Source organism: Gadus morhua, chromosome 2 (assembly GCF_902167405.1).
Source record: "Gadus morhua chromosome 2, gadMor3.0, whole genome shotgun sequence".
Lineage (NCBI taxonomy): Eukaryota > Metazoa > Chordata > Actinopteri > Gadiformes > Gadidae > Gadus > Gadus morhua.
In genome coordinates, this window is record NC_044049.1 from 5,913,234 (window position 1) to 5,928,602 (window position 15,369).

At 43.9% G+C, this 15,369-nt stretch overlaps 2 protein-coding genes and 2 non-coding genes across 4 annotated transcripts; 3 read left to right on the forward strand and 1 right to left on the reverse strand.

Annotated features, from left to right (window-relative positions):
- Positions 1 to 559: 559 nt before the first annotated feature.
- poldip3 (polymerase (DNA-directed), delta interacting protein 3) lies at positions 560 to 6,326 on the reverse strand. Its single transcript, XM_030378736.1, has 10 exons — positions 6,201 to 6,326; positions 5,255 to 5,355; positions 4,484 to 4,911; positions 4,110 to 4,157; positions 3,874 to 3,960; positions 3,072 to 3,293; positions 2,859 to 2,936; positions 2,362 to 2,491; positions 2,114 to 2,180; positions 560 to 1,519 (listed from the first exon to the last, which is right to left on the reverse strand). Exons 1-10 carry the CDS (start codon positions 6,269 to 6,271, stop codon positions 1,300 to 1,302), a joined length of 1,452 nt encoding a protein of 483 aa, XP_030234596.1. The 5' UTR covers positions 6,272 to 6,326; the 3' UTR covers positions 560 to 1,299.
- A 463-nt stretch (positions 6,327 to 6,789) lies between these two features.
- On the forward strand, positions 6,790 to 6,942 carry LOC115539434 (U12 minor spliceosomal RNA). The gene has a single exon (XR_003975894.1). It is a non-coding gene; the product is annotated as a U12 minor spliceosomal RNA (small nuclear RNA).
- A 636-nt stretch (positions 6,943 to 7,578) lies between these two features.
- LOC115539423 (U12 minor spliceosomal RNA) lies at positions 7,579 to 7,731 on the forward strand. The gene has a single exon (XR_003975883.1). It is a non-coding gene; the product is annotated as a U12 minor spliceosomal RNA (small nuclear RNA).
- A 4,900-nt stretch (positions 7,732 to 12,631) lies between these two features.
- On the forward strand, positions 12,632 to 14,374 carry LOC115539349 (snRNA-activating protein complex subunit 1). The gene has a single exon (XM_030350376.1). It carries the CDS (start codon positions 12,994 to 12,996, stop codon positions 13,963 to 13,965), a length of 972 nt encoding a protein of 323 aa, XP_030206236.1. The 5' UTR covers positions 12,632 to 12,993; the 3' UTR covers positions 13,966 to 14,374.
- The last annotated feature ends 995 nt before the right edge of the window (positions 14,375 to 15,369 follow it).

Here is a 15,369-nt window from a genome sequence, read left to right on the forward strand (position 1 = left end):
ATACATACCGGTAGATGAAAAGAGGTCCCTACTATAATCATACTAATTCATGTCCTGTAATGTACAAGACAAGGACAATGGGAGAACCATTAAGTCACCTCTCCAACTTAACCCATCATGGTTTTCTTATCAAACCAATGGGCCAAAAACCTTCTTGTAAGGAGGGATCTTCTGTGTTTCTTCTCCAGGTTACTTCCCATCTGGTTTGAGTTATCCGTCCCATTGGAATGTTCCATCTTCTGTTAATCCACATTCTAAGACCTGGTTGAAAACCGAAACATTGAAATGTATCCGCAGCTCATGGTCAAGATACTTTGGATGTTACATAGCCATTGTATTTATAGGGACGCAGCGAAGCACTAAGATATGATTAATTAGCAATTTCTTTGCTAAAAAACTTTAAAAGTTAACTCATTTTAGGACTTGAACCCAGAACATTTCAGATCACTCTAAGCCAATTACAACTCTTAATGTAGAGCATTTTAGGTCCAACTATTTGGTTACTCTTCTTTAGCACTTTTCATTGCTTTTTAACAACGGACTGATAAAGAGACGCATGTAGAAGGTCTACAAAGCATACGATTTAATGGGATATTTTCACTACTTCATGTCGAGTACTCAAGTGACACATGACAACGCAGCAGACAGTCATGGCTTCTGATACACAACTTCGAAAAGGCCGAACCAAAGAGAAAAATTGCAGATCACGAGAAAAAAAGTAAACCACAAAAATGGCAAAGATAAGACATGAACTACTACAAACATATTAACAGTTTACAGGGATTGATGAAATATTTTGAAATCCAATTGTGGGTTCTTGTAATCATTTGGTTGGTGCAGCGATCAATGAGAAGTTTATGAGCACTGAAATACATCTCCATAACTCCAGGTATACACCGGTATTGCCTTGTTTTCCCCCCATACAATAAAAACATTCCAGCAGCTTCCATTGGTCCAACTGGGAAGCGCCGCGACGAAAGTATACTGGAAGGTAGAAGATTAAAAATAAAATAAACGGAAATGAACATTGGGGATCAAAAAAACAGGCATTGGTGTCGTTCGGCTGTCAAAACACATCATATTTTAGAGTGGGTTTCCTGTGGTTAGAAAAATGAAAACCAGAGTATAAAGGAGAACCAGAGGGCGAGTTAGTCTATACTGATGGAGGCGGCGTGTACACCTCTCTGGTCAACTGACAGTGGAACTTAGCCAGAGCTAAACACTAGCAAAACACCCAGATGCTAGCCAGATCGATAAGGCTAGCTAGAAACCATACGCTCGCTAGGACCCGGATGCTGGCTAGATCTTGATGCGGAAGGCAGTGGCCTGGGAGTTGGCCGCGGCGCCGGAGGAGGTGGGCGAGGACTGGGAGGAGGGAGACTTGAAGAGAGCCTTGAGGATGGTCTGGGGGTCGACCTCGGGGGTCGGCTGGGAGGAGGAGCGCTGGCCGGCTGGCCGAGACAAGGAGGGCGGGAGGCCGTCTCTCTTCACACCTCCTCCGGGGGAATCACTGAGCCTCCTGGTGGGGGGGAGGGGAAGGAGGGAGGGAGAACAACGAGGAGGACAAGAGGGAAAGAGAACTGTGACAGTCTGCCATAAGGGAACTGCCCTTTCCAAAATGTTGGAAAGGGCATTTTTACGTCATTCTTGTTTCAGAAAATACACCCAAGCTTGAATGAGCATCACCCAGTTCAGGATATCAATCATCGATATTCAATGATGATAAACGTTCTTACTTTGAATAATACCACTCATTATGTAGAAATCTTTTTTGTTGTAGTTCTTTGCATGACTTATTTTTAATGTTGAATGTCTTTAACGGGTCATTCTATGTGTTTGTTTAATGAGCAGGGCCAGGCTACTTCAGGAATCTAGCTATACAGGAGGTGAGGCTGAACCAGTTTGGGCTCTTTAATGCAGAGAAAGGCTGTTCCCACCCGGCTGTCTCAACACTACAACAGGGAATTCTATCACCCGTTCAACCAAACCATAAACTAGAGGGAATGGCAACAAACAAACCCAGATCTTAGCATTTGTACGCATCTTCCAATAGTTTATTTTTCTTCATCGCAAAGAGGAGAGTCTAGATGTTTCAATCAGTAGTGTTACTCACAAGAGAATTGGCTGGTCAGAAGTGATGACATTTCCTTGGATGTGAAGGTTACATTTCATGGGTTGACCTAGGAGAACACAGAAAAACATTTGAACAGGACACCTTGGATAAATAAGACACGAACATCCTGTTCCCCTAACACAGCTGTTTAGATCAGTGAACAGCTGTGTTGGGGACATCATTTGCCAGAAGCTTTTAATACATGAACGATTAAAAAAGGAGGGTTCATGTCTAATATTGGTCCCTACCGTCCAGACAGCGGTTGTTGTACTTCCTGTAGGCGCTGACGGCGTCGTCTTTACGCACAAACACCACCTCGGCCACGCCCACCTTCACCAACCGTGCCCGCTTTAAGGCACCGCACACGCAGAACAGCTCCTAATCAAGAAAGAAAGAAAGAAAGAAAGAAAGACAAAGGGGAGAGGGAATCGTCAAGAGCAGCAAGAATCCACAAAGGAAAAATAAGCTTATTCCTGATTGGCCAAGGGTTTATCTGAACCAATTGAAGAGGAGCAGCGTCAGCAATAACTTGGCTACAGAGAGAACGCCAGGTCCTATTTGTTTTAAGTACAGTGTATATATGCAGTACAGGGAGTGTATTAGCAGAGGGAAGGTGTGGTCATATTTGTATAGAGTACACTAGCTATGCAGTAGAGGGAGTAAATCAGAAGAGGGAAGGTGATTTCATGTTTGAGAAGAGCAAAGTATAGATGCAGTAGAGGGTGGTTATCTGCAGGTTTCTCACCACTATGTCCTCCTCTGTGACGCGGGGGTGAAGGTTGTTGACTGTGATCTTGGTTCCCTCTAAAGGACTGACGGCCGGCTGGACAACACAGGGCGAGACACACAAATCTTTAAGCACACCAACGGGAGGTCGTACCCCAATCGGTCCGATTTAACCGACAGCACCCACTTTCAGAAAAGCAGTTGGTCGTGCTGACGAGGAGGCGAGGCTGACCTGAGGCGGGGCGGGGGGCGGGGGACTGAGGGCCGCGGGGGCCTGCTGCAGTGTTCTGGAGACGGGCTTCAGCGCGGCACTGGAGGAGCGGAAGGCCGTGGGGCTGGGGCCGGGCCGGGTCGGGGCCACTGGGACTGGGGCCTGGGGGGCCGTGTAGGCGTCGTTCTTCACCACCTTGGTGATGGGGCCCGACATGGAGAACGGGGAGCCCATGGTCCCCGGCTACAAGAGATGGGAATGAAGAAAAGCAGGGTTCTTTCACTTTTCATCCCAGGAACTAAAATACCATTCTTTACCAGAACCCACAGAGGATCTCGAGTAAACCCATTTTGGGTTCCGACCTGTAGTTCAATGAGACGGCCATCGGGATCTAGACACGTTAAATAATCATAACATACCCCATAAGGATGTATCCACTACACACCCACCCATTATCTTGCCAGGAAAATGTCAAAATGTAAATTAATATCTCGTAAACCCCAGATTTTTTTGGGGCTGAATACATATGTTTGTACTTCCTTGTCGTCACTTTAAGAAAGGCAGGAAGCTGATACAGTCTGCACCAAAACATTTGTAAAGTAGTATTCTAGAAGCATTGTGAACTCGTTTAACAGCAGCCGAATTCAGTAGATTTAAATATTGCCGTTGTTTCACCCAGAACAACATGCAACCATGTGTACAAAGAAAACAGAAACTAGGTATAACATGATATTTGTGTTCAACGCCAATGTTTTCACTGTTAACTTTGTGACCACGAAACGCAGTAGTGGACAGTAAATAGAAGATGCGAGTGCTCTCATACCCTCGACTGTAGCATGTTGCTGTTGTTGTTATTTGTAGTGATCTTCATTTGCTTGGGGGGAATGCCATCCTGTTCCCCTGTAAAAGACTGATACACATCCAACGGTTATAAGACATGGATCACATTACCATGGATTCCCTCCTGGCGCAGTGCTTCAGCCCATAGCAACATGAACAGCATTGTTTGTGTGTACAGATGGGGAAGGAAAAGCTACTGGAAGAGACAGATTTTTGTACCTGCTGCCCACCCAGACGGATCCCGCTGGACGTCCCCACCGGTCGTTGCTGTAAACAGAGTTGGCCCGTTACAATGAATTGTTTTTCGATAAGCGTAAATCATGGGACACATTAATGCATGTGAATATGTGGAAAGAATCAACACATCATAGAATTAGGTATGTTCAGTCGATTTTTTGCTATTTAGTGTATGCATTTGAACTATTTTATGCTTTAAAAACTATTTATTCTCATTAATTATTACTGTTGTCCGCTACTTTCTGCTGCGACACCCCGACATAACGTACAGGACTGATGAAGTACATCTTAAATGATACAACATTATGTCGTGACCAACACCAGTCCCAGACGAGCACCCTGCGACCGGTTCTGACCTGGATGGTTTTGGTGATCTTGAAGGGTGCCGTCATGGCCATCTGACTCTGCGATGCTCCGATGCCCCTCTTCAGGCTCAGTCGATCACGGGCGTCCAGTGGCTTGGAGGGCAGGGGCCCACCTCGGACGCCTGGCGCACCCATTTGTAGACCGGTTGGGGGGAACTGCCGGCCCACCCCACCGCCCCCCAGGGACCCGGGGCCGGTGTGGATGTGCATCTGCGACATGTGGTTCATCAGGTGGTGCTGCCCGGCAGCTGGGTGGGGGTGAGCGATCTGTGGGGGGGAGCCGAGCTGGTGGTGTTGGACCTGCTTTCGAGAGTTAATCATCTGTCGGGCGTCCTGCACACCTCCCCCTCCGCCTCCTCGGATTCTGAAGCGTGCGTCTTTCTGCCCGATTTTCTCTCTGGCGTCTTTCACTTGGAAGCCTAAGGAAAAGTGGGTGGAGTTAAGGGGCTCCTTTACATGACTTCAAGCCATCTCATCATTCAATCCTCACATTCTAGCGACCAGTCCGCCGACCATCTTATTCAATCCCTTACACCACATACCGATCATTTTAATGCACCGTCATTAACGGACGCTTCCATCTTAATATTAACAGACCTACAGTAAATGCAGATACACGTCGCAAAGAAGCATGTAGGGGTTATACATCTTGCTTTAGCATTCTTACAACTTGGACAGCAGACATGTGGGTTCCACCACTAGACTATTATTAATTAGACAAAAATCGTATTAATTACTGCCATGGTCAGTGCTTTGATTTACCTGCACCAAGTCCAATCCTCTGTCGAACATCGTTGGCTCCGATCTTCTGCCGCGCGTCAAAGCCGCGGCCAGACGCTCCAGCGCCTCTTCCAAACATCGGTCTGACGAGAGGAAAGATAAATTAGATATTTCTAGCCAGTGTGCCTTGAGAGAGTACAAAATGGGCTCTAAAGTTTTATATATAAACCTCCTGACTTTGAGAAACACTGCAGTAGCCGTCAGAGGGAAAGGGACCTGTCCATGGGATCATTCGACACTTGTGTGTACATTATTACCAAAAACCCTATTAGCCGGGCCCCTACAACTTTATGACACGTGATTTAATGACATTAAAGAACGTCCTCATCCCAATACAGGTTGGAAATTTGACTCCAAACATCCATGTCGTCATAAATCACCACCAGACAAATTGAAATGAAAGAAAGCGTCGCAGCGTTTCTTCTCCACGGTTTAAGCTTAACGATTCGATGGAAAAATAACTATTTTTGAAATGGTAGAGTTTGGCTGTTTGATTAATATACATATGTTTGATAGACTTCATTCGAAACTGGAGTAGGGACGGCAACAGACAGCAAGGTATCGATAGTCTGCTGTCTGTAGCCCCAACGCAGGACTGAATGAGCAACACTGTTGTTCTCCATAACATGGGGAGATGCATCCGCGGTTATAATCCATTTAATATCCTGGACAGAGAATGAAGGTTTTTGCATAACCGTTTCATGATAATTAGATACTATTATAAATAATAACAAATACGAAGAAGACCAAATGGTTTCTCCGATTGAGTTGCTATACAACAGAGGCTAATGTTAGCATAAATAGCAATCGTGCATAGTCGCTAGCCGGAAGAAGCTCGTGGCTCTTTAGAGTTCCCATTCATACAATTAAAGAAGCTGTTAAACCTTAATCAGCCTGTGACTTCATTCGGGGCAGATTTGTTTAGTACCTTTTAATGGTCTGTTGTTTGGTGTTGAGGCCGCGCTGTCGTATCACCTCGTCCAGAGAGATGTCTGCCATTTTGCTCCCCGTATCTATCTGCTGCGCATGCGTGAGTGGGATTATTTAAATGAGACTATGGCTGCCACTTTGGGACAAAACTAGATAAGACATTTAACGTTTAAAACGTATTAAAGTATACAACCAAGGCTGTTAACCTTCTTAACAGTCACTACTACTCGATTTTTAAACACACCAGGTCATAAATGCACGTGAGTCGGTTTTTCGAAGTAATATTCTCATACATTAGGTTCGAGAATCGACTACTTTTGTTTCAAATGCGAATATTGTGACGTCAAACCAACCCCCATGAGCCCTTGCGGCAAAAACCATTCTGACTGGATCTAGAAATGTTTAGAATATCTCTAATATATCATTTTAAGACCTATATACTATGTATATTGCTATGTTTATGTTTTAAAACAGTTATGTAGTCATGCGTTATAATTACAAAATAATGAATTCCATTTTAGTATGAGCACCATGATGACAAACGCCTGTAAGATGTCTCTATGCCACTCTTCTTCATTTGATTAGGCATGCCTTAAACTGATGAGTAAGGAAAATAACGACGCGGGGTGACGCCCGTGTCCTCGTTCACATTACGAGAGAAATTTTTGAACGGGCACAGGTCCGCCTGTCGAGGTGACTCACTTACTTCGTGAGATGCCTTCAGGACTGGGATCTGCCCCGACCTCTTGTGTTAAAAGAAATCTAACATTTGTCACCACTTCAATGTCTAATTTAACCTAACATGTCAAATAATATTCGCAGTGGCCTACATACCGGTAGATAATTTCTCAGAAAAAGATCTGTATTTACATCAGCCTGAAAGGTCTGTGTTCACGTGCAGTAGGCCCACTCACTTTTATCAAAGCCGAATTGATGGTGCCCTTATTAAATAAAGTGAGTAAAAGGATGCTTGAACGAAGGACGTTTTTAATGGATATTACGTTTTTGGTTATTTTATGTTTTCAGCAACATAACATTTATATTCATAGTTGTGTGTTAAAAAATAAGAAAAACTATAGGGGACTTGTAACTTAGATAGGCCTATGCACGGATAAATGCCATATTTTTTTTCACGATAACTAGATATGTGTCCCAAGCTACATTAGGGCCCAACTATGAATATCAGACACTATTTGATATGTAGAACAATGCTTGAACAGTTGGAATAGAGGGAGTTACAGAGGTGGCCACTGGGCAGTCTTGTCTGCTTACATGCATTACGAATTACAAGATAAAGTATTCAATTGTAGTATGAGCACCATGACGCCAGACGTCTGTGCCCCTTCAATAGAGCTCTCTTCTTCCAGGTTTCGGGTATGCCTTAAACTGATGAGTAAGGAAAATAACGACGCGGGGTGACGCCCGTGTCCTCGTTCACATTACGAGAGAAATTTTTGAACGGGCACAGGTCCGCCTGTCGAGGTGACTCACCTACTTCGTGAGATGCCTTCAGGACTGGGATCTGCCCCTATCTAATGTGTTAAAAGAAATTAAAGCATTTTTTAACCGGCTCACTGCTTAATTAAAATTAACATGTTCATAGAATATCCGCCGCCTACGCATTGTATAATTTCTCAGAAAAAAGATCTCTAATTGCATCAGCCTAAAATGACGTGCGTGCATGTGTAGGCCTATACTCAGTCACTTTTATCTAAAGCCGATGTAATGGTTGCCCTCATTGAATAAAGTGGGCCAAAGAATGTTCGAAAGAAGGACGTTTTTTATGGATATTACGTTTTTGGTTATTTTACGTTTTCAACATTATATTCATATTCATAGTTGTGTGTTTAAAACTTAGAATAACCATATGATTACTAAAAGGGTAAAAGTAACTTAGGTAGGCCTATGCACGGATAAATGCCATATTTTTTAGGATAACTAGATATATGTCCCAAACTACATTAGGGCCCAACTATGAATGTCAGACAATATTTGATATATGTAACAATACTTGAACGGTTGGAATAGAAGGAGTTATAGAGTTGGCCCACTGACCATTCTTGTCTGTTTACGTGCATTACGTATTACAAGATAAATATTCAAATGTTGCATGGGCACATGCCAAACGTCTGTGCACTTTCTGTAGAGATCTCTTCTTCTAATGATTCTTAACCTGTCTGGAACTTAGTCCCAATATACACAAATGCAATGTTATACATTTAATACCTATAAATACACACATTTTTTGGCATTAATTTAGTAGTAAACCAGAAAAACATGTAAATTGACCGAGCAGCCTTACCTTTTTATTTTTCTTCTGCCTCAATGAATATGGGTCGCATATAGCGCGATTCACTACTCCGCCACCAGTTGACGTTGTTAGCCACTTTTACACATATAAGGCACGGTCGCCTTTACGGTAGGCTACATAATTGGCCTGTGCTACTTTTACCAAAGCCAAACAAAAGGCCTCAAATTATTGCATCGTTTGATTAGCTGTCCTATTTAAATGCACAATCTCTGATGAATACCTGGCCCCCATCGTAGCGTACCAAATCATTCTGCATCTGTCCATCAATGTGTCGACCCCTGCAGACCAGAGTCACTGATATATGAAAGAGAGCGAGAGAGAAGTAACGTTGTACAATCATGTCGTTGGTTGGGCTAGGGTTAGGGCCGTTGTTTTATAAATATACAGTGTAGTTTAATTTTAATATAATCTACAACAATTATATTCATAAATTAACTATAATTTATTGGTATTGGTCATTTCCGCAGAGAACAGCTGTTGGTAAAATCACAAAATAGGGTGAACTCATGTTTAATGCAATCAGTTATTAAACTGCTCTTTCTGTACAGAAAAATGCGCAGTTGGACTTGCAGTAGGCCCACCCCTATTTAAGCAGCATCAATTAATAAAGAAGTGATACGCATTGAACTATGGCATTTAAATGCATTTTTGTGAATATCCTGAAGGTGTGCAGAGATAAATGTGCTTATTCTTCTCTGTGCAGAATGGATTTCGTTCGCTGCCTCCGTGTGTAGCCGGTGTGGGTCTCAGATTGACTCGGCTGCCAGATCGACTCGGTCCTAAATGCGCAATAATTACGCACTTCCTGTAAACTATGTCTTTTAAATGCGCATGCACGTTAATTCATTCCCATGTTATCCCCAAGTATTAATAAGCTCCTTTTGTTTTCTAATCTATGAATAATAACCTAACGTGCAAATTATTGTTGCCGATACTTGGGTTATAAAGAAGAATCGGTTAACTCCAGTCACTGAACGGGGCGATCCACTTTATTTCCAGCGCTCCCAACAGTGCTCCAGCTCCAGTGTTCTATATAATATCTATGGTACCCACACCGTTTTGAAAATCTTGGTGCGTTCGAAACAGTCAGAGTTTCCGGGAATTTCGGAGGTTGGGACCTTAAAGGACAAATATGGTGTAAAATGGATCGTTTTGGAGCAAAAAAGCTTGTCCTTTTTAATAAACAATCTGTACACTTACAAAGTTATCAATGCCTTGTTTTATATGTAAAGACCCTTATTATACGGCCAAAGAAGTGTCGGGCTACTTCTAGCCTTTTAGGTGGTTTAAAATAGCGATTTTGTTTTTACCATAACAAAATACCCCTATCGTTCCAAGTTTATAGCGTTTTGGTAGAATCTGACAAAAACAGCCAACATAAGAATGCGTCTATATGCGCTTTCTTGCTCCCAAACGAACAATCCAACTCGTTATCATACTTAAACATATACCAGATCCATTTTTTTAACAGGATTTCTCCTTTAGTATCGGAGGAAAGCGCCTTGACCACTCGGTTGAGTCTGAGATTTCCCTCTGAACTTCGTGTGGAGCAACCCGAGGCTCCGCGTTGACGTCACAACAATGGCTGCCCATTATATTGATAGACTACAATGGACTTGAAGCAAGCACTAAGAGGCGAACTTAACACCCGTTCGAACATTCGCATTCCGATAAATTATAACTTACAATTATTAATATCAACTGATAAATTCTCCCTCATGGTTAACCATTGCCAGCAGTTCTAATAACTGATTCATCTGATTCAGCAAAGAGGTCCCTGCGTGCATCCGTACGTGTTGTTGAATATGAAGTCTAGTCTCACGAACAATCTGTTTTTCCGGTTTTATGTCAAAGCCTACAAACATTTCCAGAACACTTTTATTTCGGAAGAAGGGAAGGTTTACGTAAAGACACTAGTGGGTGTGTCTACCTAGATCTGTGCTGGATAGATCAGTCTACCAGCCTACCCCAGGGGGTATTCCGTCAACCAAGCTAAAGGCAAAGCTGGGCTTATTTCGCTTAGCCTCGCTACTTTACGCTAGAGTTACGTTCCATCAACATGACACGTATGTGCCGTCACGCTCCCTGCGCCTGGCGTAGAAGACCAACAATCTCCCCATGGGCATAACTGAAACTCTCCAAATGCCCCAACTTATAATGGTTTCCATCTCTTTTGATGCTTTTATCCTCCCCTTGGAAAAAAAATAGTGCTGTCAACATTTAAATATTGAATCGCGATTTATGGCATTATTGTCATAGTTAACTCGCGATTAATCGCACATTTCTTTCTATTCTAAATATCCCTTGATTTCGTGCTGTAGCCTTTTAGTGAGATCAGAGAGTGTTGAGAAGGACTGTAAAAAAATATATTTGGTAAGATGGATATAAGAGAGAGCCGCAGTGAATTCAACCCGGTCCACATCGGGTAGGTCCATGACAGTGGTAGGCTGCAAATAAAAGCCCCGGCTTTTATTTGTTTCAATCACTGAACTTTCGAACAAAACTCTGGCTCAGCAAAGATGGGAAATACTATAACATTTATTATTATATAGGCCTACACATTACCAGGCTATTGAATAACGCCCACACACTAGTGGTGGATTTAATGATTCGTTTCCGTGACCCAGTTCGCGTGATTCAGTTCGCCAAAAGGAGTCGTTCGCGAATCGTTCGTTCGGAGGCTGGAAGTCCAGCGGAGAACACATTTCCGCCCTGAAGTCAACTCTAAGTTTCCGGTAGCACTAACTCCACTGAGTCTGACTGACTCAGCTGAGAACCGTGCAATGGGGTCCATTCCATGATGCGATTTACCGCTACCGGAAACCAGGCTGAACGAACATACGATTTGTGAACGACTCCTCCCAGTTCAGTCGAGTTTGAATCGAGTGAATCGATTCACCGGAAACTCGACTGAACGTTGAGGAGTCGTTCGCGATTCAGCCTAGTGTCCGGTAACGGTGAATCGCATCATGGAATGCACGCCATTGCAAGGTTCTCAGCTGAGTCAGTCAGACTCAGTGGAGTTAGTGCTACCGGAAACTCGTTTGTTCGTTCAGTCGAGTTTCCGGTGAATCGAATGGTGAACGAGACGACCGAACGAACGAGAGAGACGAACCGGTTCGGTTAGTTCGTTCTAAAGACTCGTTCATTCAAACCGGTTCGCGAACGAACGAGCCAACACTACCACATACACACAAACACACACACACACACACGGGGGCGGAGTGGTAATTGGGAGAGTCGGGAGAATTCCCGGTGGGCCGTTAACGTTTCGGGGCTGCGGGATAACAATATTGCGTTTATAAAAGTTCCCTGCAGCACCGCCCGGCAGCCTGAGCTATGCGCCCGCAACCTCTCACTCACTCAACAGACGCGACACTCACAAACTGTCAACGTCGCAACCAAGTCGATTTTGTCTAGAGGGGAGTAACTGAACGGCCCCTCCCGAAGTGGTACAGCCCAGTTGGGCCTTGAACTGCGATCGGTCGGGAAGACCTAACAGCTAACGACAACGTTGAACTCTCGTGCAGGCTCGAGCAGAGTGACACACAAACACACAAACACACTTAAGTTTTTTTTTATCCTTACTTGCCCGAACAAGTTTGTGCGGCGTGCTTGTTGTTTTGTTTCCGCTGTATCTAGATCGGGTATGGTGTTGTAGTTTTTCTAACGTGACTAGTTGTTGCTAGACAGCAGGTGAAAAAACTACAACGTTTGCCAAGCCAAATGAGCGTTAATCGCGCAATGAAAAAATGAACGCCGTTAAAACTGGTTTGCGTTAACGCTGTTAATTACTCGTTAAACCGACAGAACTAGAAAAAACAATATCAAACTTCTTCATGAAAATGTTTAGTTTTCTTCGCATTAAAAAATATCATTTAAATCCACAAACAACATATGTGTCATCCAGGGCATATAAAGACTGGGACCAGAAAATAAATACTTTCTCTCCATTGAAACCCATTCATATTTTTCGATCTCATAGGTCCCATGGGCTCTCCCGGAAGGGGCGTGACGTCGCCAATATCCAGCACAGATCTAGGTAGACACGCCCACTAGTGATGTCATATGGCGCAGAATTCCGAAACGGCTCCATGCTAAGGCTAATAATCACACTCACACCAGGTGGTATAATATGTCCCCTTTAAATCGGTTTCGCTGATAAATCCACAGGTGGTGTAGCAAGAGGTCGGGGGTCTGACTTTGGCGCGTCGCGGGTGGCAACGCATTTAGGAAAGATATTAAGGTGAATATAGGCCTATTTGAATATTGTCCAGTTTTGGAAGATATTTTCTCGTGTGAGCGTGCATGCGCGCGCGTGTGTGCATGTGTTGATTGTTTGGGGATCCTGATTGGCTCGTGTGCTAATCACACGATACGGTCAGGTATTTCGGAGGCTGGAAGTCCAGCGGAGAACACATTTCCGCCCTGAAGTCAACTCTAGGTTCCGGGTGGGTTTGTGGCCGCTGACCAAAACGTAATGCCTCGCCCACCGCCGGTGTATTACGATACCTTCTACCGGCCTCTGACGGAGGACGTGGAGGAACTACTGGCCCGTTTCCAGCAGACTGAGTCGGTGCGGTTTGAACACTTCTCGGCCGCCTGGAGGTACATGCGCTTTTCGGAGGTCTTCGCCGGCATCCACTTGTTTGGCGAGATGAAGCGCTTCTGCAGAGTAGCCTTAGCCACCGCCTCCAAATACTTCCTCGGCCCGTTTAGTTACCAGGTCCGGGTGGGGGGGCTGTACCTGCTGTATGCCTTCTACAACACTCAACTCGCCTCACCGCAGCATAATATTAGGTTCGCCTTGAAGGACTGGGAATACATCCAGAACTTTCTTAAAGAATCCCTGCACTCCCGACATTACGATGTGATTTACATCCTACGGAAGCTCTTCGCCACCCAGGCCATACACTTCGTAGCGATGCCGCACTTGCTTGCCTTCCGCAAGTTGCGGAAACACCAAAGTGAGCCGCTGTGCGCCGGATTCCTTAGCCGGACCGAGCGGGTCCAGGAGCTGGTCTACTCGGAGCTACTGGACGAGGTCTCCAACATCCAGACCCTATACCAGAGCAAGAAGAAGGTCGTGATGGAGAAAGCTGGTTTGTTCACCGTGGCAGTGGCCGATTTCCCCAACCGCATCCAAGAGGTCGCGGGGGAATTCGTCGCCTGGCAGGACCATAACTACCAGGCGGATAGCCTGAAAGAAGAAGGGGATGAAAAGCCCGGGGAGACCGACACAACCAAGCGGTCACAACTCGTCTGCTCCATCAAGCAGAAGAGCTACCGTAACTACAAGGAGGCAGGCCGAGCGCGGAGACATCGTCAGCCGGTGGCCGTGGAGACGTTTGATCCGGATCAGAGGCCCAGCCTGCGGCGGAGGAGACCCCCGTCGCTGCGTGCCAGGACGCGGAAGACGCTGGTGGTGCGGGAGGAGTCCACCCACCTATGATGCTGCCTGGTTTCACACGCTTTTGTGATCCATTAACAAGTCAGTTAAATGCATTTGTGGGATTTGTCATTTTATTTTTTTTGTTAAACGAAATGCGATACATTAGCCTACATGAAGCATGTTTAATAATATTATGCTGTAGGCCTGCTTGTCTTCAAAGAGAGCCAGAAGATAGAGCCTACTTTATTATTTCAAGAGAGAGAAATTCGGCCTTCATAACAAAACAATATTGAGCCTGATGAAAACTTAATTTGAATAATTTCTAAATAAAAGATATATGCCCAAATTCAATTTAATGTTTTGCAAGAAGATCAAGCTTTGCATTCTTTTTTCTCAGTGTTTCCTTTTCAATGTTCCTCCTCAAATCATATTTATTACCAATAAAGGACGAGTGGAAATTGTTTAATTACGAAATTGTTGTGCCCTTCTTCCATAGGCTACATGTTTACCAAGTCATCTAAAGTGATTTAGCTGTGCGGGTTAGTTTTGATGGAGTTATCACCGTTTCACAACCCCTCCAAGGAGGGGGCAAGGAAATTGAGGACAAAGAAATGATTCGGTTACTCTTAACTCATTTTGTGAGAATCCTTATTTTTACGTTTATTTTACAGGGACATTGCACATATATAGCCTTTTTTTTTTTTTTTTTTAAATGGGAGACAACAAATCATTACGCACAAAAAAAATCGTTCTAAACAATTAACATTAACGTATCGTTTTTAACCTTATAACATCCTTTTATATAATGTAGGCTTCTATCAATATATTTAGAAGCTAAACAACTTACACAAACGTTATAATTTTTTCGATATTTGATATGTAAACGTGTCCAATCCCATTTTTTTTTTCCTTTTTCATGAGATGATACGTAGTCATACTTGAAAATAGGGGCCTCAGGGCGACACTAAAAAACAAGTTCCAGAATGCTATTCTGCAGTAACATGTGCTGCGGCGGCAGCGCTCACCGGCGCACTATTGCAGTTGTATGCAGTTTCAGGGCCGTGGTTCAAGGACCAGTTTTCGGTCGTGATGAAACACAACACGTAGCTCCAGCCTAATACCTTAACTAACAATTTTTTTGTTTATATTACGTTTTTAAAACTACCTAATAGCCTAACCGTAGACGTAACCATACCAAACGTATAGTGCACTTAAACTTACACTAAACATAAACGTAAACTATCTTACTATTTATAACATACCTAAACATCGTACAGAAACGTATATGGTCATTCCATAGCGCCATCTACGTTATGATCCCAGTAATCTATATCACACCAGATGATGACTGATCGCAAATAAACAGATCGTCACTCCTGCCTTCTTTAACACAAATCAACAGTTGAAATTCCTCTGTCCCTCTATTGCTAAGGGCCAATACAATATTGTTATTTTATTATATTG